This window comes from Mus pahari, chromosome 13 (genome assembly GCF_900095145.1).
Source record: "Mus pahari chromosome 13, PAHARI_EIJ_v1.1, whole genome shotgun sequence".
NCBI classification, from domain to species: Eukaryota; Metazoa; Chordata; class Mammalia; order Rodentia; family Muridae; genus Mus; species Mus pahari.
Window position 1 is genome coordinate 91,308,002 of NC_034602.1, and position 26,431 is coordinate 91,334,432.

At 41.2% G+C, this 26,431-nt stretch overlaps 1 protein-coding gene across 6 annotated transcripts in view; it reads right to left on the reverse strand.

Annotated features, from left to right (window-relative positions):
• Mapk10 (mitogen-activated protein kinase 10) overlaps positions 1-26,431 on the reverse strand; it is a 288,159-nt gene that overhangs the window by 114,383 nt on the left and 147,345 nt on the right. For all 6 annotated transcript variants that reach the window (XM_029544976.1, XM_029544977.1, XM_021210549.2 and 3 more), the window contains one exon: positions 10,063-10,232. In XM_029544976.1, the coding sequence (XP_029400836.1) occupies positions 10,063-10,232 (170 nt within the window). The remainder of the gene's footprint in view (positions 1-10,062; positions 10,233-26,431) is intronic.

Here is a 26,431-nt window from a genome sequence, read left to right on the forward strand (position 1 = left end):
CACACACATGTACACACACATGTACACACACATACACACATGTACACACACACATACACACACATGTACACACACACACACACACTCCAAACGAAATAGATCATGGGGAATAAAACCTGAGCTTAGCCTCTGGCCTCCACACTCACAAGCATACATGCATGCACAACTAAACACGCACAAACACAGATACACACACATGAACAATCAATAATAACACGTGAATAAAGTCAATATGAAACTAAACAGTGCTCATAAGGATGTGGGAAAGGGGAACCACTCCTAATCAAAATTGGTAAGTCACAGAAATTTACCAACTAACCAAAATTAGAAGTGATATCTGATCCAACCATACCAGTTCTAGACATGTATCAAAGGAGATCAATTGGTCATTGCAAAGAGCTACCTGCAGATGCATCTTTACCGGGGCATTATTTCCCAATAGCTAAACTGAGGAACTAAACTATGTGCTCCTTAAGAGAGCCATGAAGAAAGGAAATATGGCATATATACATGATGGAGTATTAGTCAGTGGCAAAGAATAAAAATCTCAGGGATTGCAGTGGAATAGAAACTAGAAAATACAGTACGTTAAGGGAAATAATCCAAACACACACACACACACAAACACACACAAACATGCACAGACACAGAGAGACACACAAACACATACAAACACCAGTATTTCCTCTTCTCTCATACATGGAAACAAACATTAATCTGAAAGTGAAGTCATTGCAAGATAAGGCTGGGAAGTGTATGGAGAATAGAAGGCAACAGAGGGATGGATGTATGGGTATAACTGATGCATGCTATATGCATGCCTGAAGATATATGAAATCCCATGAAACATATACTCATTTGTGTTCATTTTTAAAAGTACCATAAGTACTTCAATGGCTAGTATATTTTGGGAAAGTATTAGTATGTCCTTCTAAGGAATTAGAATCTGTTCTGTCAAGGAACTTTCTTCTGGATGCAGTGTGGAGGCAAGGGGTGGGTACCAGTCAATCATCCAAACTATTGGGGATGGTACTCCTCATGGATGGATACCACAAGCCACCGCCATACAACAGCAACATGTCCAAACATTACATGCTGAAATGAGGAGAGAGAAGGAAGTCAGTGGACTAGCTTGCTGCGTAGGATTCATCTTTGCCATCTGCAGCCTCCTTCATCGGCCATAGCCATATTGTGACAGGATTGCAACCATGAGTGAAGTGTGACAGATAGACTGGGAAGAGGTTAAAGTCATATCATCCTATCAAAAGCCTTGATTAGGAAAAGCAAGTGATAGAAAGGCCTTTCAGTGTGAAATCTAAGTGCTTATTTTTAGATGAAACTTTGTAGAGGAGTCTTCTTTAGGTGGGAGGGAGGAAGCTACAGTTGATTCCATCCAGAGATGGGACGGGAGGGAATCACAGACACAGGTGGCCAGCCATGCGGGGCACTCTTCCTAGGGGACACACTGAGCACAGAAGGCCTCAGATGACAGTGAAGAAGGAAAACTGTGGAGCACATTTGCCTCAGGCCATGTGCTTTCTTTTAAAAAGAATCGGGGTAAGGCCTTCTGCACATTATGGAGTGAGAAAATGGGATTAGGAGCTCACAGAAAACTTGTAACAGGGTTGTAATGGCCGCCATGGGAAATGGGATAGGAAGCAGAGGAGACACGTAAGTAAAAGGGTTGCTAAGCAAGAACAGGAGCCCAGCTGAGGATGAAGCTCGTAAACCCATAATGGAGAAAATCAGCATGGTTATATGATGCTCAGCCGGCTCAGCCTCTAGCAGGCAAGGGCAAGCAGCCAACTGTGCTGATCCGGATGGGAGTTTGGAAAGCAGAGCTACAGACAAAACAAGCAAGAGGAGGAAACTACATTCATGGCGCATGTCACCAATCCTCATGGTGTCAAGGTGAACAACAGCAGGTGAGCGATGGCCTCTGACCAAAGGAAGGCCCTGACAGACGTGGTCCTTGAAGAGTGACACTGAGGGGAACAGGGTGGGAGGGAGGGGAGCTTCCTGGAAGAGAGGGGATCATGTCAACCTGACAACAACCTGACTTGTAATTTCCCCCTCTTCCTTCTTTCCATCTTCCTGGGACTCTCAGACCACTGTGGCAGGGACTTGTTCAGCATACTAACCCTGTTATCTATTGAATCTGTTACCTGCCTGTTGTCCAGTTTACGGTTTTGCTAGGCAAATTTTCTTTCCTTTTCTTTGAAATCTGAAGTTCATTGCTTGTCCACCTCATAGTCTGCTGTCTAGGGTGAACCCAAAGAAAGGGGGTTTGTTCTGGTTTTCTTTTGCTTTTTTACATTTTTACAAATAGACTTGGGGTTTGAGCTACCTTGATTGAGTGAATTTTTTATTTTTATAAATGGGCATAATTACATCTTTGTGTAAGACATTTTGATGGCAAAGATAAAACTATAGCTAAATTAAAGCACGGTTCTGAGAACCAGTAAGTATATGTCAGAAACTAAAAGAAGCCTGTGTCCAGTGACGTGGGCAAGAGCCTTTTCTGATGGTGACTGGAACTCTACCACGGTAGACAGGAGCTTAACATGCAACGATTGAGGGCTGAATGCATAACTTGTGACAGGAAATGGAAAGCACTTGACAGGGTCAAATATTTTAAATAAATTTAAATCCCACTGCAGGTGAGGCTGTGAATCTGAGATGAGCACAGAGAACAGATAAAGAGAATGCTAGAGCTGTCAGAGCATCTTCCAAAATGAAGGATGTCTCAGCTCCTGCAGTCAAAACCTAGATGAACAAGACAGGCCAGCACCGTAAACAGTGTCATCTGGAACAGGCCAGAGGTACACCTCTGCATGGAGATGGGGCTAGTGCCTTCCCTCTGAGCCTCACACAAAGACCCTTCCAGCACCGCTGTCTTTAGGTGCATTGTCTATAATTCCTCAATGTCCCTTCTTTAAAACAAACATGCCTTATCTCCAGGTGGAAAGGGCAGGTCTTCTGAAGTGGTAATAAGACGATCCCTACACTCTGAGCAAGGACAATTGCCATCTGTTACTTAGCTTAATTAGTCACATGGGTGAAGCTGTGTCCTTTCCATGAGGAACTTTGGTTTTTCTAAGATAAACTGGATAGTGTGGAGATTAGCATATACATATCATATGTATACATTTGTTACATATTACATATAATGTATGTGCATCAATCTTAAGAATCACTCAGGATTTATGCATCAGATAAAGGAACATGGTGATCACCCAGTGATTTGATTTGTAGAAGACAGGGAGGGGCTTGTGAAGCAAGAATCCATGTCAGTTAACCACTCTGTCTCAGGGACTGAAACAGAAATTATAAATAAATACAAAATTGTTAACTATTTCTTCTGACAGAGACATTGGTATTTACCCCAATAAATGATTTTAAAGGAACTCAAATATCTGTAAGTGATAGTTATTTATAGTAATATAAATGATCACTCTTCACTTCTGCCAAAAAAAATTGTTTAAGTTACAAATTCTTGCTAATTTTTAGCCCTAGGAATATAAATTAATTAAAATTAACTGAAGAATAAGGGTATTTGGAATAATTATTTATTATAAACCCTAAACCCAAATATAAATTTTAGAAACTATACTACCAACTCCATAAATATCACCTATTATTTTGACATTACATATTTACACATATCAACTCACATACTATAATCAACACAAAACTATGGATATTATACATAATATTTTATACATATGTATATTTCTTTTTAAGCACTCTTCCATGAAACGTCTACATGTTATTTCTTGATGTATTACATTTTTCTCTGTGAAAGTCAGAATTATTATTTACAAGTCTTATTCATTAATCAAGAAAATTATAAGTAGATATCTGCAGTTAAACTTAGACAAAGGGGCCAAAAGGAATGGCAAACACATAGGAAGAATAACACATCTTATTCTGTTCTCTTCCACTTAGGTCCCACAGTGTGAAACCTCTCACAGGTCTGGAGGCAATATCTGAAGCTCCATGCACCTGATTTCAAAAAGATTCTGCTGAAGGACCCTGATATAGCTGTCTCATGTGAAGCTATGCCAGTGCCTGGCAAACACAGAAGTGGATGCTCACAGTCAGCTATTGGATGGAACACAGGGCCCCCAATGGAGGAGCTAGAGAAAGTACCCAAGGAGCCGAAGGGGGCTGCAACCCTATAGGTGGAACAACAATATGAACTAACCGGTACCCCCTGAGCTCGTGTCTCTAGCTGCATATATAGCAGAAGATGGCGTATTCAGCCATCATTGGGAATAGAGGCCCCTTGGTCTTGCAAACTTTATATGCCCCAGTACAGGGGAACACCAGAGTCAAGAAGTGGGAGTGGGTGGGTAGGGGAGCAGGGAGGGGAGGGTATAGGGGACCTTTGGGATAGCATTTGAAATGTAAATGAAGTAATTACCTAATAAAAAATGGGAAAGAAAAAAAGATTGCAGTTGAGGGTCTGGGTTGCAAAATGAGTGGAAAATTGTGAGTGCAGACTGTACTGCTGTTCCACATGCAAATGAGAGAGTAATCACTTCCCAGGTCATCACAGATTGCTTCATGATTTCCCACTGTGAGGAGATTGAGAGCTCCCAGCTCCAAGAAGAGACAAGATGCCCCCAGCTCAAACAGTGAAGCACACTGATCTTGGCAATTCTTGCTTTGATGAATAATCATTTTTATCCTTCAGAAGTAGGCGGTTCCAATATATTCCAAAAGATTTCCTATTAGCCTCATGTAATAGCTCTCAATGGTGATATTCTTTGTTCTATGGTCAGCAGTAGAGTTTGAAAGCCACAGTAGTGGTTGATTCTTTTGAAGGTATTTTAGCATTGCTTTTGACCCCTGGTATTAAATCAATAAGAAGGAAGCTGAAGGAGGAGAAACTGTAAAAATAAGGAGCAAGTGTCACAACTGAAAGAGTAGAGAGGAGATTCCGTTTCAAGCAACCCAGGGGCTGGGGGCTTGGTGGCAGGGCGCCTGTATTCCCACATTTACAGTCAAAAAGAATTCCTGTTGGACACATACACATGTGCATACACAGCTTTATGATGGCACAGTCAAAAATTTATGACATCTCTTTTCAAACTGGTTCCTCTGTGTTTTATTCCCGTTCCAAAGTTAGTAGAAATAAATGAACAGTCTTTAAGTTTACCTCTTTCCCAGAGACCACAGTCATATCCAGACCCCAGTTCTAACCAGTCTCTATACTCAGGGTTATGTGGAATATTTAAGACAATATATGCAATATGTGACTTATCGTGAACCCGGGGATAGTCTGTGGGCTCCACGGTCAGGTCTGACTACAGACATGTGTTGGGTGTGAAGGGGCTCGTTGTCTACAGAAGGAAATAGAAGAGATATTAAATGAAGAAACGTTGGTAGGGAAGGCAAACCAACTGAAGACTTTAGCTGGCATAAACCATGTATGACAGACACACATTATGACTAAACAAAGATATCTTAATGCTTAGGTTGGGAAGGCACGGAGAAGAGAAGGAGCAGCTCTGCCCACAGCATTTACACATAGAACAACGCCTGGCACACTCCCCTCCAGGTGTGCATTCTCCTTTGCTGAAGGGAAGACGTTCCCGCCTCCTCCCCAGCCAGAGGTAAAAGGGACAAGAACCTCAGGAAACGACAAGGCTACCATGGTGAAATGCAGGCGGTGTTTCGTTTAGTTTTGGGTTGTTGTTGTTGCTGCAGCTTTGTTTTGTTTTCTGATACATGTATTCTAAAACTGAGTTTAAAATTGCATTCACTAAGCCAGGAGAGTATGGTAGAGCATGGAAGTTCAGGGGAACGTGGAGCAAAGGCTGAGAGAAAGCAGTAACCTATGACAGACTGGAAAAGCCGAGGTGGGGCCACTGCCACTTACAAAGATACACGCTAGCGTTCATGAAGATGGTCTGTGGTTCACAGTAATCCTAAAACTCACAACCCTGGCTGGATGTTTAATACCTGCTGAGATATGCAATGCACTGAGGTATATGCAGGACTCCCTGTACTAGAGAGAGTACGGGGAGGAACTGAGCCCCCAAAGGCCCACACAAGACAAATGACTCAAAGAGCCTGCACTAAATGACATGCACTTGATACCCTTGAGCTGTCCAGGAAACTCTGTCTTTGTTCTGGCCTTCTCCCTTCTCCTGCCACTGGAAGAGAATCTTTCTCTAATAAGTTGTCTAGACTTTTGCTGCATCGTGTTTTTTTTGGTCCAACTCCTTGTTCTAGGACACAAGTAAGCCAGAATCCCTCCAAGGGCTCCAACAAAACTTGACGTCCCCACTATCAGCTCCACAGTGGACATCTATTATCAGTAACTCTACTCATAACCAAGGGTGATTTGTCCCACGGAAAGGAGGAAGGAGAGCATCAGATGTCCTATGAAACGCACTGTGAAAACCTTGAATAGGATTGTTAAATCTTTCAATGATCTTACCTTGCTGGGCTAAATGCTGCCCGAACATGCCAAGGCTTCATCAAAGGTCTACCCATTTCCTGTTACAGCCAGTCCTCATTTCCCATGACAGCTTTATTAGAAGGAAAACATGTAACTATCCCAAAATGTATCTGAGCTATGAATCTTATTGAGAAAAACGCCCTCATGTGAGTATTCTATAGTTCTACAAAGTTGCTAAGAAGCACTGTTATCGCCCCAACCTTCAGTAAGTTTTGGGGGATTTGCAGCAATTATATTTTATGTTTTTAATGATTTTGCTATGCTGTGTGTATGGGTGTTTTGCCTGTGTATATGGCTGTGAACCACATGTGTGCCTAGAAGAGGCCAGAAGAGAGTATGGGATTCCCTGGAATTGGAGCTATAGATAACTGTAAACGACCACATGTCTGCTGGGAAATGAACCCAGATCCTCTGGAAGAGCAGCCAACACGCTTAATGTTGGAATCTTAACTGTCCCATGTATATTACCACCACCACAACTACCACAGAACAACAATTAAGCCATCTATTGGTTATCTTAGAGTTCTGTAGAGAAGGAGCCCTGTGGGCCTTTCACTAAAATCAAGAAAACCCAGGGGCTGGGGGGGAAAGCTGAGTTTCTCCATGGGGGTCCTAGGAAAGAACCTGCTTTTCATTTGGGGTGTTGGCAGCTTCCAGTTTCCTAAGGTTGGGGGTAACGCCTCCACTTGGAACTAAGCCATTTCCAGCTCCCCAAAGCCAGCCTCTTTCCTTGGCTCACGGCCCCACCTCTTGCACTGTCAAAGTATTTCAAATCCCTTCCTCATCCTTTCCTATTCTAGGCCCCTGACTTGCTCCTCTGTCCTCCTTCTATACATTTAAGAGCGCCTGTGATTGTGTTGTTCCCACTTGGATGTCAGCATAGCCCCTGAGGACTCTCAGGCACACACTCTGATTTTCCCTGTGTCCTATCAGGTCATGTATCTCAGGGTTCTGGGGATGATTGGCAGACATCTCTGAAGGGCAACAATGATGCTGGCATTCCACTAAAACATTTTGTACTACCAAGAGGTTGCCTTATACTCAGAATTCCACAATGTCGCCACCCAGCTCGCTAGGTTCCCACTGTTGGGGTTCACTACCACGCCAGCCCCATACTTCAAATCTCCACGGCCTTTGTGGTGCACATCTGGCAAACCCACGCTTTGCCGCCATACCTTTCTCTCTTGAACCCAGACAAGCTGCCATGTGAAGGAAAATGCAACACAAACTTAGTTCAGAAACAACGGTAACTCAATCTCTGGGTTCAACAACTCAAACCTAATTTTGTGAGCCTTATTAAAATCTGATTCCTTCAGTGGTGGATCCTTGCAGATCCGCCATGATACAGGGAAACTCTAGCAGCTACATTTTACACATATGCTGTCCCTGTTCCAAGAGGCCCTAACTCTCTCCTGCTTCTTCTCTTCCTCCCTCCAACCCAGAAGTCCCGCCTTCTGGCTCTGTGATTGGCTTCTTTATTCATTAGGTGATTGGTTCACAAGAACAGCACCAGGCCCATCCACAACAATTTTTAAAAACTGCAGAAAAAACTGTTCCTTTTTTTTTCAAATCGTAATATAATGAAAAAATGAAAATTTACCAGGTAACTTTCTATAACAGTCACCATGTGTTTGGTACATGTGTTTGGATGTGATGTAAGTCCTAATGTCCAGGCCTGGGAAGTGTACCCAGAATACACTGCACTCTCACCAGCCAAGTTCAGACTCTGAACTAAACCAGCTGGAGTGACCAAATTTCAAGTAGATCAAGAGATGTATAATGAATATTTGGAAAACAGCTTTCCATTGCTACCATTAAAATAAAAACTTTCAGAATTATTTCTCTTTTTAGATATCCATGTCATTTTATTATTATATTTTGGGTATTTAAAGCATTTTTTTAAATTTAAATACATTTATCATATTCTTTCCCTCCCCTAAGTCTTTCCAGATCCTTTCCCCTTCTCTACCCATCCATTTTAAGTTCTTTCTCAAAAAAATCAAACAGAAACCTGAAACAACAACACAACCAAAAGCAAACAAACAACAATTAAAAGAAAAAAAACCACCACCATTTCCCAGCATATCATGCAGGTATATCTGGGCCTAAGTGTATCTAGAAAATCAACTATTGTATGATAATTATAAATGTATGAATAATATTTAAAATTTTTAAATTCCATGTTACTTTGCCTTTACCCATTCCAAACTGTATATTTTTGTTCTCCTCAGACATAAAAAATATGTCAGTTATTTAAACTATAAAATATATTGAATTAATAAATGCATTTTATAAATATACATACCTAAATATATTTAGAGTGCATATACTAAAATTTTACTAACTGGTATAAATAATAAAAATTGAAATCTGTCATGCTAAGAAGTATACTACATATATTTAGCTAACACATGGCATACTGAAACAGTTTAAAAGAGTATTTGTCAATTAAATTGATATTAGTATTCCACTAGCTTCATGATGCCAATTCACATACAGGTAAATTCAATTTAATCACCCAACCACAGCATGAAAGGAAAAATGGTTACTAAGGAGCCAAGGAAATGTTAAGCAAAATATTTTTAAAGATGCATTTACATGAGAGGAGAGAGAGAGAGAGAGAGAGAGAGAGAGAGAGAGAGAGAGAGAGAGAGAGAGAGAGAGAATATGTACTATGTGTATGCATGCAGGAGGAGAATGTGGAGGCCAGAAGAGGGTGTTGGATCTCCTGGAACTGGAATTACAGGCAGTTGTACTCTGTCAAGAACCCCTAAGCAAATATATTTTCTACTACTTCTACATAGTTAACTTGATTTTGAACGTTGAACTTTGACTTAATGAAGGTTTCTATTGCCATATTAAAACACCATGGAAAAAGCAATTAGGGAAGGAAAGTTTTATTTCATCTTATCCTTCCGAGTCACACTCCATCACCAAGCAAAGTCAAGGCAAGAACTCTTTCAGGGCAGGAACCTGGACGCAGAAGAGGAGCAGAAGCCATGGAGTGTGTGACTGCTGGTTTGCTCCCCATGGCCTGCTCAGCTTGCTTTCTTATAGCACACAGAACCCTATAGTCCAGGGGTGGCACTGGGCCACAGTAAGCTGGCCCCTCCCACATCAATCATCTGTTAAGATAACACCCCACGAGATTGCCCACAGTCCCATCTGGTGGGGCATTTTCTCAGTTGAGGTTGCCTCTTCTCAAATGAGTCTTAGCTAGTCAACAGAAAATTCACCAGTATAGACTTTAGTAGTCACAGAGAGCTCACTCATCTCTCTTAAGTGTGTTGGGGATCTAACTGTCCCTGTCTCAGATACAGTTGTTCTTGCTGTGAAATATACAAATAACCTTTTCTAAATATAGCAGCAACCAAAAACACCCTCATCCTTCCTGCCTATTTCTTCCCTTGCGTTGTAATTTTTTATTTCTAGTGGTTGAATGTTGTGTATTTTTAACAAGTGGATAAACAAACGGTGCTTACGGTTTTATATTTTCAGTGTATATATTTCACCTGATATTTGTCTGATTGGACCTTGTAAATGAATCTGGCATACTCCCTTTAAAAGTAGATCAAATCCATTCTACTTACCAAACTATTCCCTGAGCCCCAGAGCCAATCGGCTTCAGGTTCTGGTAGCGCTTAAGAACGGTGAAGGTTGAGTCCCCCACTTCCACACTGTAGAACTGGTTGTCCACCTTGCTTTTGCTCATGTTGTAATGTTTGGCAATAGATGACACATCCACGTGTTTATCGAATCCCTGCCGAGAACGAGGAGACAAGAACAGTTCAATGTTAATGGACACAGGGAAGTCTTTTCTTCTGATGGTTACAAGCATCTGGCCATCTATCATCTAGTCCACCTCGCTCACACAGGAAAAAAAAAATACAGGCTCTGTATTGAGCCCTGACAGTTTATTTGAATGAAATGAACTGTAAAATGTAAACAATGTCTTCTTCATATTAACATGTTTAAGGCCTGGGAATACAGAACCTATGATATAGAGACTCGACAACCAAACCACCAGACCTGTTTCAAACAGAAAGAGATTTGGTCCCATGACCATCTTATCCCTTTTAGGTAAACAAATACTGCAAATATCCTGGCTTCAGTAAATCTGAGACACTTAAGAATTCAAGAAAATGGGGCAAGTGTTCCCTGATCATAAAAGAAAGAGTAAAGATGGTACCTGCAGGCTTTCCTCAAAAAAGAGCTGAGGCCGCAAAGTACACGCAGGTGCAGCTTTTATGAGTCAGGTAAATTTACATGAACTACATACAGTTGACTTCATTTCTTCTCATTAGTACCTAAATTATTACTGCCCATTTAAGTGCTGAAAAATACTAGATTAACTAAACATTGTTCAGAAATTCATGGTAGTCTATTTTGAGGATGCTTAGATGTTACGTGCATTGGAAATTGCATCTCCTGTTTATCTTTGGAGAAGTTCATGTGTCAGTCATCTTTGGTAAAGAAAGAGTTATCCTTTAAACATCTGAATGAATATTTACACATAATACACAACAAAGAGCTACTACTTATGATTAATACTTTCTCATAAAAGCTCTGACATCATACTTCACTACACAAAAGATATGAGCTATAGTTAGAGGAGTCATGCTGTAATTGATTACATATGGCACACACTGATAGATGCCTACTTGATACTTAGGCCTCTTCTTGATGATTTCATTTAGGTTTTAAACATACATGATTTCTGTGTATTATTTCAAACAACTGGAAAAAAATAGTCTTAGCCAGTGGTTCTCACTAGACATGGCATCTACACATTGGGGACATTCAGTTAGGAGAATCCTGACATGTTGTACAGAGCAAAAATGAGAAGAGCTATAACTCATTCAGCTCTATAGTTCCTGGTTTCTGAAAACTTTTTGGTAGCCCTGCAGGAGTTGGGTATTCACACATGACAGACAATTTTCTGTATCCATCAAGAGATTTGAATGTCTGGATGAAGCTTTAATCAGTGAAAACTTCATCTATAATGCTTTGAGCCTGAAATCAAAATCAAAATCAAAATTTTTATATAATTTACTACATATTAACTTTTCTGAATATCAGCTCTTATATAATTTGAACGATTTAAAGTCTCTTAGGCTCTAAACCTCTGAGTTGGCCATAAAACCATTTCCCTTGGAAACTTTTGCCATTTCATGTCTAAATAAAAAGTTGATATGGACGTACCACTTAATCTCTGCCTGAGTAGAATGATATCCAGTCAGGATGGTGACATAAGGAAAACTGATGAGGATGATTTGACCTGAGCCAGAACAATGTGCAAGTCTATGGGAGAGTCGGGAGGCCTTGACAAGTGAGGCAGGCATAGAGCCGAATAGACATAGCAGGCTGCCCTGTGCCCGGAGCAGGCATAGTGGCAGCATTCGGTACAAATTGGGGGGGGGGGGACCACAATGAAAGTACAACACTGAATACTTCTCATCTGCAAGATTAACATGGGATGACTGACACCTGCCTAATGTGACATGTGTTGTTCTGACCATTTATTGTACCCTTTAATATTTGGAATATCATAAAATCCATAACACAAGTTAGCTTCATCAACTCTAGATGACCAGTAGTGGTCCCGAAGTACTGCATGTGTGTCTAATCACATGTGTGTACTAATCATAATAATCATGTGTGTATACCAATCATACATATGTACTAATCATATGTGTATACTAATCATACATGTTCACTAATCACAAGTGTGTACTAATCATAGTATGTAATAGACACATGTGTATACTAATCACGTGCATGTAAAAATCACATATGTATACTAATCACACATACATACTAATCACAAGTGTGTACTAATCACATGTATATAATAATCACATGCGTATACCAATCATACATGCATACTAATCACACATGTACACCAACCACAAGTGTGCACTAATTACAATTTTTACTAGTCACCTGTGTGTACTAAGCACATGTATGGAATAATCACATATGTATACTAATCACACATAAATACTAACCACACATGAGTACAATCACTGTGTATACTAGTCACATGTGCATCTAATCACATGTGTGTACTAATCACACATGTGTACTTATCACATTGTGTGATCATATCTTACAGTAGACTTCATAATCCAGACCCCTGACTCTACACAGCCACCACTCTCTGTTTGTAGGCTCTGTTGTGGTTTTTTAGCTATAATCTCTCTCCATTTTCCTATGAAAGTTGAACTAACCTGCTGGAGATACTCTCTCACCACCTCATCACATATTCAAGAAAGTTTAATAATTCCTATAACTTTTCGTTTAGGCTTACCTAATCTATGCGATGCTCATAACTACTTAATTCCATATTGACGGCATGCATGATCCGTGACAGATGCTGAGTTAGCACTGGCAATGCAGTTAAAATAAGATAAAGCTGCAGCCTAGAGTGAAGACGGTGAAGCGGGTAGTTAACTAAAGATGGTTCATTCTATAGGGAACAAAGTATATACTCTGGTAATAAATAGGAAGTAACAACTTATTGTCTGCATAATATCATCATTAATTTATTCTGATATTATGTATAAAACAACTATATATATATATATTATATTAATTACATATAACAATGGATTTGCCTGCGACATTTCCATGCATGTGCCTATGCATCCTGATCACACTCATCCACTACACTGTCCTACCTTCTCCCACATCTGTGAATTGCCTTCCTTCCCCATCCGGCCAACCCTCCACTCTCAGTCTTTTCTGTGTGGCCCCCTGAGTTTCATTAGGGCTACTCATAAACATTATTGGTGAAAGTTTATTTACAGTATCATGTGCACCTAACCAGTGGATACACCTTTGAAGAAAATGTCTTCTCCTTCACATCAACCATTATCTATCTGTGCTTAAGTCCTCAAAGGTAGGTAAGCCCCGTGAGTCCCTCCTCCATCCCTGACAGGACGTTGACAGGCCAGATCTTGAGGAGATCTTGTACAGTTAGTCAAGAGTTCAAGAGTACAAAAGTGTGTCACACCTAGAAGTTAGCGCACCACACTGCTCCCCTTATTCTTCTGGGGTTACATTCCTCCCACCCATTTCTCATGTTCCCTAAGCATTGGAGACCATGTGAAAGATGTCTGATTTCATAGATGAGCATTCAGTAGTCTTTTATTCTGGTTTTGACCAGTTATCTCTGCACCCACCACTGACTACTACAGAAAGCTTTTCTGGCCAGAGCTGACATCGGTACCAGTGTATGGGCATACACACTGTTATTTAGGAGGGAATTTGACAGACACGTCATATCCATTTAGCAAAACAACAGTGGTAGCATCCCACTGGAGTCTACAAACCTCCCCACCCATAGGCTTTTGACTGGGCTTAGAGTATGAGATACAATGTCCCTCCTGTGTAGCTGACATCCAATCCAATCAGAAAGCCATTGGTCACCTCCAAAGCAGACATGCCACTATTGCCCCAGTGGGTGCATCACGCCTGCTAGTGAGGAGTATCTCACACAGGCCACACAGTTGAGTATATTTGTATGACAATTCTCTCACATCATCTCCATCGCTCCTTCTGGCACTATGCAGGCCAGCCAGCAGGAGGAAAATCTCATCCCAGTTCAAGCCCGATTTCTCTATGTCCTGTGACTAAAGCATGTGGCCCCTTCAGCAATAGGGTCCTACTAAGCAGTTATCATGGACAACCAAGAGCAGTGATGATCGTCCCTGTTGCTTGGGAGCTTTGGGGCCTCTCTAAGAGGGAGAAACAATCCTGTAAACAGTGAGGCTTACAATTCTATGATATGAAAGCAGAAGGAGAAATACTGAGACTGGAAATGTTTTCATAGGGAAAGGGACAAGGTATGAGGGGAAAGCACCCTAGGAGTTAAAGTGGATAATGTGTAAGGAGAGCTTGGATCTGTGCTCATTCATGTCCTGGGCTCCCTCCTCACCAGTTGTTTGATGTGCGTGTGCCTGGAGGATACTGGTTGAGCTTGATAAACATAATCCTGTGCACACACTCTGGAGCTTTGGATTTGGGCATTTGTTGTGTTCCAGAAGCATACACTACACACACACACAGAAAGAGACAGAGAGAGACAGAGAGAGACAGAGACAGAGAGACAGAGGGAGACAGAGACAGAGAGAGACAGGGAAAGAGACAGAGAGACACAGAGACTGAAATCATCATGATATTCTTGTGAATTCATACATACACACACACACACACACACACACACACACACACACACACACACACATATACACTTCAGAAGTTTAGTAACTTCTTCATGGTAGATTTGACTTAGATTGCAGATAAATCAAAGAGTTAGAGAATACCTCTTCAAAAGCCTATATTAATTATTTAAGAGACAAATAATAGCACTGAGATTTTTATTGGATTAATAGAAAAGACAGGCAAAAGTTCCATGCAAGTGCTGTGTGAGGAGCTCCCTCCTGTAAACTCCTGCTCACAGACAAGTGTCATTCTAAATACAAACAAGGCCTGAGATTCCTTCCAGCCTTAAAGCCAGAAGTCTCAGTAGGACCTGAGCCAGGCCCCTGTGAAGTCCTCAGGCCATTAAAGACCCCAGAGGACATTAACATTCCCGGGGATTTATGCTGAGACTCCTAGTCAAGAACTCGTGGTGAGCTACCCCATCTGTCACTTGTCTGATCAGCTTTTTTTTTTCCACCTTTTTTTTTTATTAGATATTTTCTTTATTTACATTTCAAATGCTGATCGGCTCTTTTAAACATGGGTTCTGGGTTCCTTGTCTCTCTAGCCAGAAACACACTGAACGGTAGCGTGCCGCTGACACTGTGTTGTCGGTCTTAGGCTTTGACTGTGCTTTGCTCAGAGATAATGACCTGTGTGCATGTCAGGAACAGTCTCTGCTTGATCTCACTGAGGAGGACCGTCCTGTGCTGCTGTTAAAGCTCCCGAGCAGGGAGCATTGGGGTTAAGGCCCCGGGCTGTGGAGCTTCCTTGGTTTTGCCTTGCCTTGCCTTGCCTTGCTTTGCTTTGCTCTGTTTTGTTGTTTTGTTTGTTTGTTTGTTTGTTTGTTTTTTATATTAGAACTGAGAATAACATGGAGTCCGGTCAATCCTGCACTTCTGCTCTGTGAAGCCCTAAGCCTGCCTTTTCATCGTTTCACTCATTATTTATATCCTATGTGGTTCCATAAAGGATTTGGGCAGCTCACCTGGAGGCCTCAGGAATGAACAATGAAACCATTAAATCTTGCTTTAAACCAAAATGACAAACGCAGCAAGTTGAGCCGTGACAGGTATACCAGAAGATGTGAGTTATAAATGTCTACCACCTTGAGCACAAAACTTAATGTCACGCTCTGGAAAGCCAAAGGAAAAACTAATGGTAGCCACAACAAAACCATAGCGAGTGGCAAGGTTTGGTTCATTAATCTAAAAAATCTAGCAAAACAAGTTAGAAGAAAGATAATGTTTCGCCAGTGCTTAACTTCAGGGTGAAGAGATTCCATAGTTCTTTACATAATAAGCCTGGCATCAAACAACAGATAGCAAATACAAAAACTTTTTACCAGGAACATGGACTTATGTTTCATATTTCTCACTTGATATGAACTCTCAGAGGGGCCAGAGCATACAGGTAGAGTATTGTAATTGATTTTCTACTACAGGTACTGAGGTGGAAGGTTCTGGTGTTGTCATGTGATTGCAGATGCATGTGGTATGTTGTTGAGGCAAGACCCATGGGAAGACACATGATATTTGGAAAGTGTTTAAACAGGAATCAATAGACGCTGGCATCTCGCTTGCATAGCTACTCTTGCAACACTTCGTTGGCCTTGTGTCTTTGCTGATCTTCATTGAGAGAGGCACAGCGGAGAACTTCTCCTGGCATCCCAACTGGTTCTGGTCATTCCTGCTGACTCATGCTAACACTCTTAATTCGGCAGAGGCCTAGCTCTTTCTGCTGGATCTTGGACCACTTCTGATTCATGTTTGGGATCTTGACACTACTTAACTGCACACTGCTGGTTCTGACAAATGGAGATGAGAATCATCCCAAAGAACTACTTCTAAACAGGGCCACATTCCATGTCCTATTTACCATCTCTCCCCTACCTTTGGATGGTAGGCTAGAAGTGGGGTTCAAAGCATTTGAAAACCCTTATTCAGGTAGGTTTTGAAAAATCTAAGTCTATAGGTATGCTCTTTATTATGTTAAATTATATATTATATTACATTATATTTTAAAGTTTATACTCAAAACAAATGAAGGAAGTTCCCAGAGCCATGAATCAACTGACTCTCAGTTTCAAAACAAGTAATTCATGAGTTAAATTCACCCAATTTGACATAATTTTTACAAACTGGAATAGCTCAGCTAAAATAAAATAATTCACACTAGTAAGGTAGTTTTCTAAGAATGAGCTACAGGACAAAACCTTAGGAAGTCTAGAGAATTACATGCAATAGCTCTGTTATTACAGATTCACTTTTCAGTTCTCTCTCCTTAGAAAATCTGAAGATGCTGCTCTTTAAACAAATCCCAAGTTGAATACAATCCTGTGTCAGCAATTGTAACCAGAGAGTTCCAAGGCTACCGTGAAATGTAAAGCGGTCTTGGCTCCATTCACTGTAACACATTTATTGATCACATACTATGTGCTCCACAATATTAAAAACTGTGTTGATATCAAATCAACTGACTGGGTAGAAAATGCCATGTGGAGTCACTTTCAGTGGATTAGCCAATGTGTAGACAACTTTCTTGGTGCTGTCATTTGCACTTACAATTTATGGTTCCTCCTTTGACATGGATGGAATCAGCAATTTATTTTACAAGTTATATTGACAGATGGAACTCTCCCACTATGCTGCTGCCAGGTCATCATGGAAGGACAACAGAAACTAATAACCATGCTGTTTCTTGGGGCAAGGAGGCACACACTCACTCCATTTTCAATCTGAGTCAAATCAATTGCCCATTAGTTTTAAAGGGAAATATCTGAGCTAACAATACTTAATAAATAAAATGGCATGGGATTTTGTTTTGTTGGGGGCACATTTTGCTATTATTTCTTGGTTTGTGATTCTCTAAGAACAGTTCCATTCTGGAACCTATTTAATTTGAATGCTAGTTGGTCCAGAGATGTTACTCTGTGAAATCGATAAGTCATTAACAACAGTATAACAAACCCTCCTAACACTTGACTTACATTTAACATCATTTTCTGCTATATGAAAAGGCCTCTGACTGCTCTGCCTCCTCTTTGTGCACAGAGGAAGAAAGTGGTACTGCATGGAGCTGCTGGGTGCCAGCTTAATATTGGTTCAGGAACAGATGAAAGAATTCCTATTCTCATTTTACATGAGGAAAGTTCTGGACAGATAACTTCCACAAAGTTATAGTGTTCTGCACCATCAAACAGTCTCCTCTAGAATCCCACTATAAGACCTTGGGCCCCAGTTTCCTTACACACAGAAGAAAAGAAATAGTCTCCTCTTTGTCAGTGGGAGACTTATGCTAGATGATCTATGGGACTTTCTTAGTTATTACACAGTTATAATAACTATGATAGAGATGATTCACCATTTAAAGATATACTTGCAATATTTTAAAGAAAGTTCATCCAACTCTTAACCCATACTCAAAGCCAATAGCACTGTGCTAGAAGTCTAAAGTCTAGAGAGATATCAGGATTAAAAAGACTTAAGCAACAAGTTACACTTTCTGTTTCCACTATAGAGTGATAGCAAAATTTCTCAGTGGGCAGAGATCACTGCCATCAAAGAAAACCACACTGTGAATGGAGATGACTTACTGGGAAAATGTTGTCCTCTGACCTCCACATGTATACCGTGGTATATGTATAAAGGAGCACGCGCTGAGACACACACACACACACACACACACACACACACGCACACGCACACGCACACGCACACGCGCGCACACACACACACTGAGTAAATAAAATGTAATCTTAAACATCTGAAGTGATGTGCCTTGCCTGCTCCTCTTTCTTCTCACTGTGATATCTCAGCTGCTACCACACAGGATAGCAGGAGTTTGAATTCCTGAGACATTAGAAAAAGGGAACCCGTTCCAGCATGCATTGGAAGCTACACTGTAGGATGTAAATTTTACTCTGATAAGTCCTAGAGATTTAGGGTATGCTATTACTATACTCCACTTGCACTGAACCAGTCATTGTTTTGGTCTCAAGACACAATGCTCTGCCCTCATGGTGCTGAGCACTAATTCCCTGCATAGAGGCTGGGACAGGGAACATTGATTTCAGAATCAATGGCGTTGCCCACTGAGCTGGAACACTGCATTCTCCACCTTTCACTGCGCACATTCCCACCTTGTCTGTGATAAACATAAACAAGAAAGCCTAGCAAACAACAGCTCAGTTGCATAATTGCACAAGAAGAACTCCATAATTGGGACAATAAAGAACAACCCAGTATCAAGAAAACCAAAAAACTTTCTTGCCATAGAGTTAATGGACAGGGCAGTCAGACATTTGGAAACAATGTTTCTAGTGAGTTCATCTGGGACTTACCAACCTTCACCTGAAGTTTGTCTCTACAGTTTTGGTCACGAACATTTAGAGTTCCTCAGTGCTACATTCAACAACCTTGAGCCTGAGTGTGCTTTCATATGTACAACACACAGCATTATCCTGAGCCCCACGGAAATCTATTGGCTATTTTCATTCCTGTACCCATATGTCCATGAAGAGATATAATTGGTGCCTCAGTTGGGGGGGGGGGTCTTCGTGCTAAGATCTTGGTTTGCATGTCTTCCCGTCTGTTTTTATTATTCATCTGTCTATCATTTATGTATTGGTTGCAGCATTGGGCCCTTGTAGATGCTAAGGAACACGCACATTCTAGGAGTATGTTTTACCCTGGGCCAAAACCCCAGCCTTTCTTTAAATTTTGACACAAGGATCTTGCTGGATTACACAAGGTGACATTGAACTCAATATGCAACTCAAGTTGTCATCTTCCAACTGCGACTACCCAAGTAACCTGCGTGATGGGGGGGGGGGGGCACCACTTAGCCTTGAGTCTTCCACCACCTTATATATGTGATTCAGAGCTGGGGGTATAGCTTTGTGATAAGATGTCCTAGCCTAGTATGTGCAAGTTCCTGAATTCAATGCAGCTCTGAGAATCAACAAGAAAAATACAGTGCTAACAGTGCATTGGTGCTTTGACCTTCTTGAATGTGTTGGCAATATATAATCAAACATGCATTTACATTTTAGAGACTATGAACCCCCAGAAGTATACTGGCACTGTGGAATTTAGAACTTGGAACTGAACTGCTGGTGGGCAAGCTTGACCTACTTTAAAAATGTAGCCACTCCTGGTTGTGCGCCCAGCCTTAAGTAATCATTTTTCAGTCAAACAAAGACTGTAACTTTATTTCCATTTCCAATGCCCTCTGCCACAAGGGAAATAGTGTGTTGAAAGCACAAAATAATTACAGATGAACACAATTTAGACTAAAACACAGTCTGTATGTTTCACACATCTTTTAGCAAGCATGACTACAGATGAACCATGCACCAAAATCATGCACAGTGAATTTTATAGCACAACTATAAAATAAAAAAAATACTCAAGTCATGACTTTGTTCAGTCTGATTGAACCTTTAATTATAATTAAACTTACAATACCAAGCTTCATTTACAATCAAGTTAGTCTTATTCCACAGAAAGCTAAAATTTGACCCTTTTGTATTAAGTAAACCAAGCACGTTTTTAAAAATGAACCAACACAGAAGCCCTCACAGTTTCAAAACTGAATTTTATATCTTGTCAGTTAATCTTAGGCAATGTAACAGAGTCCAATTTAACTGAAATAGATATTCCATAGCTTCTATATAAATATTTCAGGGTATAGAGCAGAAATGGAGCACTAAATTTGCTATAGCCATATTTCCATGTAGATACTAGGGGGAAAAAATACCATTAAGCAACATAAGTCTCATCCACAAATGCAGGAGGACAGTTTCCATGACCGTGTGGACAGTGATGAATTATCGCATCAGAAACGTGTGCATGTTGTTATACTGGGCACCTTGTCTTTGGTTAATATCTTATCCTCTTCCGAAAAGCAAACAAAGGCATCAATGCTGTGCTTTCAGGTTATTAATGGAAAATTAAATATCATGTACCAAAACATATCTAAGGAAAGTCGGAGTCATGTTCCTTTAAATAGGTGAAAATAGGAGCCCAGTGCAATGGTAAAATGTCATCTGACACTTCGTATGAAGTCTGTGAAAATATGAAAAATATGATCACAGAGGAAACAATGTTGGTCACAATGCCTTATCTCTTCATTTTCAACTCCAACTAGATTTGGAAGCACTTAGGAGACACACCTCTGGGGGATATTCAATGATATTTTCATAAAAGTTTAAAGTTTAGCTGAAGAGGGAAGAGAAGACACACCCTGTGTGTGAGTGGAACCACCACATGACCTGGGGTTCTGGACTGAAGAGAGAATGGAGGGAAACAACTAAACCAGAGTGAACATCCACCTCTCTCTCTCTCTCTCTCTCTCTCTCTCTCTCTCTCTCTCTCTCTCTCTCCCCTTCTTGACTATGGATACAATGTAACATAATCACCTGCTCTATCTGCTGACCCTAGCATGCTATGATGAACCACATCCCCTTAAGACAGGAGTCATTTCAGTAGGAGACCAGAATTCGGGGGCGGGGGGGTGTGTGTGGAGGGTGGGGGGAAAGGGAGGCTTGTTCCATGAAGCTTCAAAGGGAAACAAGGACTCTCTGGAGAACTAGCTGGAGGGTGGGTGTGCTGCATCATGACCAGGCCCTGTGAATCTAAATGGAACCCAAGTCGAAATAAATTGATGGAGGAAATTTAGGGAGAGCATAGCTCCCCAGCTGTGGAGTGGTCTCTGCTCATTTCTCTATGCCAGCTCAATGGTGGATGGCAGAAAGATATGGAAATTGTACAGTTTGGAGAGCAGAGCAATGTGAACAAGAATAGAAGCACAAAGTGGATGAGAAGAGAGCAGCTATAATTATGATCAAGAAAGCCTGTGCTCTTCCATGGAAAGTAGGAAAGATGTTTTGAGGGAGTGGTCCCACCTGTCCAAGATTCCAACATATACAAATGCAAAACTGTTTGAAACAAGAGAGTCCAGACTTAGAACGTGGCTGAAGGGATTTCCCGTTGGGAAATAACTTTCTAAGGATATGGTTCCCTGAGGCCAGACGCCAGAGTATGCAAATGCTCTGCTACTAAGGGGGCCAGACTATATCCAAGCTGGCAGGATGCTCCACACAGTAACAGCAAAAGCATAACCGTTCTAGGGTCATGGAGGCTTGCATATAAATTCCAAAAAGCCACTGAGGCCAAGCAACATGAGGCAGGGTCAGATTCCCTGAAAGAAGACTTTGAGCTCTTGTTTTTATTAAGCTGTGATGGTTAAGATCAAGTCGCGAAGACACCCTAAGATAGTGGAGATTGAAGACACCATGGGACAGCTACCAAGAAGAACTATGGGTATGAAAACAGCCTGCCCAATGAAAGAATGTCCAAGCAAGACTGAATCCTAGCAGAGTGCACACCTAATCTTGCAGCTCCACGTCTGGCATCTGGGTTTCTTAGGTAGTATCATGTTACCACTGCTTTGTGTAACCCCTTATGTGCACTTCTTCATGTTACCACTACTTTGTGTAACCCCTTATGGGCACTTCTTCCGCTGCATGCAGCAGACGCATCGCAGACATTCGGGAAGAGCCTTTTTCCTCAACTCGTGGCAATCTGTAATTGTTTTTTTAATCTTGTGTTAATTTGGTTCCCTATCAAATTACAACATGCCAACAGAAGTCATTAAGACGTTTATAATGGCTGCTTCAGAGAGAAGGAATGAATGGTCTGAGTGACAGGTGTGATAATTACCTCAATTCAATCATTCCACGCTTGTCCTGAAGCATCACACTGTATTGCTTACAATTTTTTAATGTTTTGTGCTAATTAAAATTAAAATCCCAAAAAGGGCAGGAGAGGGATTTCTCGGTGGTTAAGGACACCCCTTCTCTTGCAGACACGACTTGAGTCTGGTTCTTGTGCCCCACATCAGGTGGTTCACAGCCATCCACAGTTCTATTTCTCACAAACCTGATACCTACAGTCCCTCACTCACATTCTGTCTCTGTCCCTCTACTTCTCTCTAATAAAAATAAGACTTTAAAAGAAGATAATTAAAAATGTTGTATATCAGGATGTGTATAATTGTTAAGCCCCCAAACTCCAAAACAGAGTGTAATTCAACTCCAACTTCGACAAACTTGGAGTTGTGCAGACAAAATGAGGGGAAAAAATTAGTTTTTTTTTTCATTTTATTTTATACTGGACATTAACAGATTACAGCTGTTTATATTTATGAACCATAAAATGATACTGAATGCGTATAAGGCAGAATGAGTAAATGAAGCTAATTAAACTATCTATAAGGTGTACTAAATAAAGGAAGTAATGAATGACAATCAGCAGTCAAGCAAATTCATGAGTGTCTCCTTGACAAAGCGTGAGTGTTTCTGTGGCCAGCCAAAGGAAGACAAACTCAGCTCAGCCACTTAATCTCGAAGGCCACTGAAGTTGTGACTTACTGATTAATTAGTGTACAGGTGGGTATGTGTATGTGGCACCTACCTGTGCCTAATGAGTGCACACATGTGGAGGTCAGAGGGCACCTCAGGGCGCTGCTCTTTAGGGCTTTGACACTGAGTCACTCGCTGGCCTGAGTCGTCCCTACGTCTGCTGGGCTGTCGCCTAGTGGTTTTCAGGGCCCAGCTTTTTCCTCCTTTCACCTTGCTCGGATTCTCAGCACAGGTCCCCCATGCCTGGCTTCTGTGGGTTCTGAGGATGGAACTCAGGTCCTCACACTCGTGACTGGCATGGTTCCTGCCTGAGCCATCCCTGAAGGCCCAATGAACTATCACCTCTTAAGACTCTTAAGGCTCTCTCCAAATCAGGAAGTCCTTTAAAACTATTCATGAGCAATTTAGATACAAGTACCTATTTAGAGAGACAATAACTGTTAGAGAAATGTTAGATTGCTGATGATTGTGATAATTAATATGGCCCAAACATGACCAAGTCTAGGAGCAAACTCTTCCAAGAGATGAGAATGCTGAGAAGTTAGGTTTCAAAGATAAGAGAGCAGATATCTACTCCGTAGACGATGTTTCTCTGCTGCCTTGTCCTCACTGCAGGACCCCTGAGTGGGACGAGGACAGTCCTGTACACCTGATGGCAACACCTCAGGGAGTGAGACATGTTGTAGCAGCAGGTGGGAGGGGGGATTCAGCTCCTAATCACTGTCAGTCCATTCAGGGTTGAGTCCTAACTCATCCACTGCACAGCAGAACTCCTAAAGCAGCACACAGTGAAATGCAATAGCTCTGTCTCTGCCCAGCCCTGACTGGCATTGCGGCAGATGTCCTGTTTTCAGGAGGGTCAGGAGACTTGGCACTTCATAATGTAACAATAGTTCTGCTGGTGGCAACGCCTTAAGCAAAATGTGACACAATAATATTACTTTATTATTTGTAATAGTTATTGATAAAAGTTAGAAAGTCAGCACATCTCATATTGCTCAAGTGAATTCAATAAAAATTAAGTTAAAACAACATATTTTTGTGAATATTTAGCATCTGGGAACTTTTATTTTCTATGGTTTCTGTGATCTCTTACAGACATTTCAAAGACTGAAAATTTGGAGTGATTATAATCTAAAGACTAAGGTCAAGAGACCTAGATGGTGGGTTCCTTTGATTACTAATTCAAGTTATCAAAGGTCTTTGAGCAGGATATAGGAGCAGAAATTAAGATGCTGCCGGGCGTGGTGGTGCACGCCTTTAATTCCAGCACTTGGAAGGCAGAGGCAGGCAGATTTCTGAGTTCGAGGCCAGCCTGGTCTACAAAGCGAGTTCCAGGACAGCCAGGGCTATACAGAGAAACCGTGTCTCGAAAAACCAAAAAAAAAAAAAAAAAAAGAAATTAAGATGCCACCACACCTGGCTGGTGGCCAAAATAAACACTTCAGAATAGAGAAGGCCTGTGTGGTGCCCTGGGAAAGGTGTTCCTAAGGGGGAGTTTGAAGGTAACCAGAACCTGATAACTCTGCCCCTGAGAATAAGTACATCATTGTCTTCACATTACTAGAGAAGTGAAGCAAATATCAAGCTATAGGAACAAAAGAGAAATGTGTATTTTTATCAAATACCATGTCAAAACTAGGAGGAAATCAAATGCTGTGAATACACAGGCAGTCTCCTGTTGCATCTAGCTTTCTGAAAGCACTGCAGACAAGGCTCGCTGTGTTCCCATGGGCCACAGCCTAAGCAAGATAACCTAGAGTCCACAAGACAGTTCACACCTCGCCCACTGTTTCTATGCTCCAAGAGGACTGTTACTAGAAACAAACTTCTACACCTGTCTCCAAATACACAAGCTGTTTGTTTGAAAATAGGTCTAACTACAAAGAGTCATTTTGAATTTCTTAAATGGATGAAATCTGAAGAAAATTTTACTGATAATTTTCGAGGCTTAAGAAATATGTAAAGCATATTTGGTTAGTGGGTAGTTTTAGTTTTTTTAAGCATTAATGCCTGGAACAAATACACTGGATTATGAACACTAAGAAAACAATTCCGATTCCTACTGTTAGCCAGTGTTATCCCCAGATGCTCAAGTCAGAGATTCAGCTTGCTCATCTTCCACCCAAGGCAGAGCAGAGCTGCAACCGATTAGACAATTGAAACACTGCACATATTTTGTGGAGTCCATGCCAAATACTATTGTGCATGAACAAGAGGCAAATCCCAGAGTATGCTCAAAAGTGTTGAGACCAATGGGGAGAAGGTAGGAGACTTCATCATATTGGCTCATTCTTGTGTAAAACTCCTGTCACATCTTGGGCTACAGAACTGACATCCCTGGGCACATGAATTAGAAGAGTTGTGAACAGTTATCTCTGTGAACCGGTGTGGAATGGCTCCAACCAGAGTCTAAGAAATGTTTCTGGCCAAGTGCAAAAGCCTTTTCTGGTGGGAAAAGTGAAGTGATCTATCAGCTACACACATACCAAGTCAAATAAGGTAGGTGTGGGGGAAGGAGCCAGGGTAGCATGGCCATATCTAACGGGAACAGCAAAAGCCATAAAGCCAGCATAGATGCTTGTCCAAGATCCAGCAATGCCCAGTCAAGTGATGCAATCACCGTTGTGCGGTCTTCCACTTTTGGTCTCCATCTCCATGCATTGCATGCTTGGGAGGCTTTTAATATGTATACAACTTGGGGGATATTGGACTGATGTGGAATTTCTTATAAATCATTTATGCCTTCTCCAGTACTACTTCCCCCAAGAAAACCCTGAGCATACTACCCACCTGCTTTTAGAGAGATATCCTTATCTGGCCCTATTTGAAGGTCTTCCTTATTCCCTGGAGGTCGTGGCTCAAATAAAGACGCCAGAGACCTCCTTTTGAGGCTCTGACTCCCAGACACTCTTGTAACATCTGTCCCTGTGCTTACTCAGGAACAAGATAATCAGAACAAAGTAAACTTAGAAAGGTCAACAAGATTCAATGGACTAGAGGAGTTGGCAGCACAGACTAAAAACCCCTTCCTACTGTATGCTCGGGTGATTAAATGGCATATAAGATTGGGGCCACAGATGGTGTGCACCTTGAGGAAAAGATACAGCAAGAAAGTTAGATTGGCCAGCATTATCTCTGCCTTTCACAGGGCCTTATATTGATGGGCAAAAGTGGTATGGATAAATGAGTAAAAAAAATAAGTATTAAGACCTCCCCTTCTTAGAGAAGTTAGCTTATGCAGGGCTGCTGTGACCTGCATTGTATGACCAAGGAACAAAATACCAAGATTAGACATATAAATAAATTCTACAAAGATATAAACATTG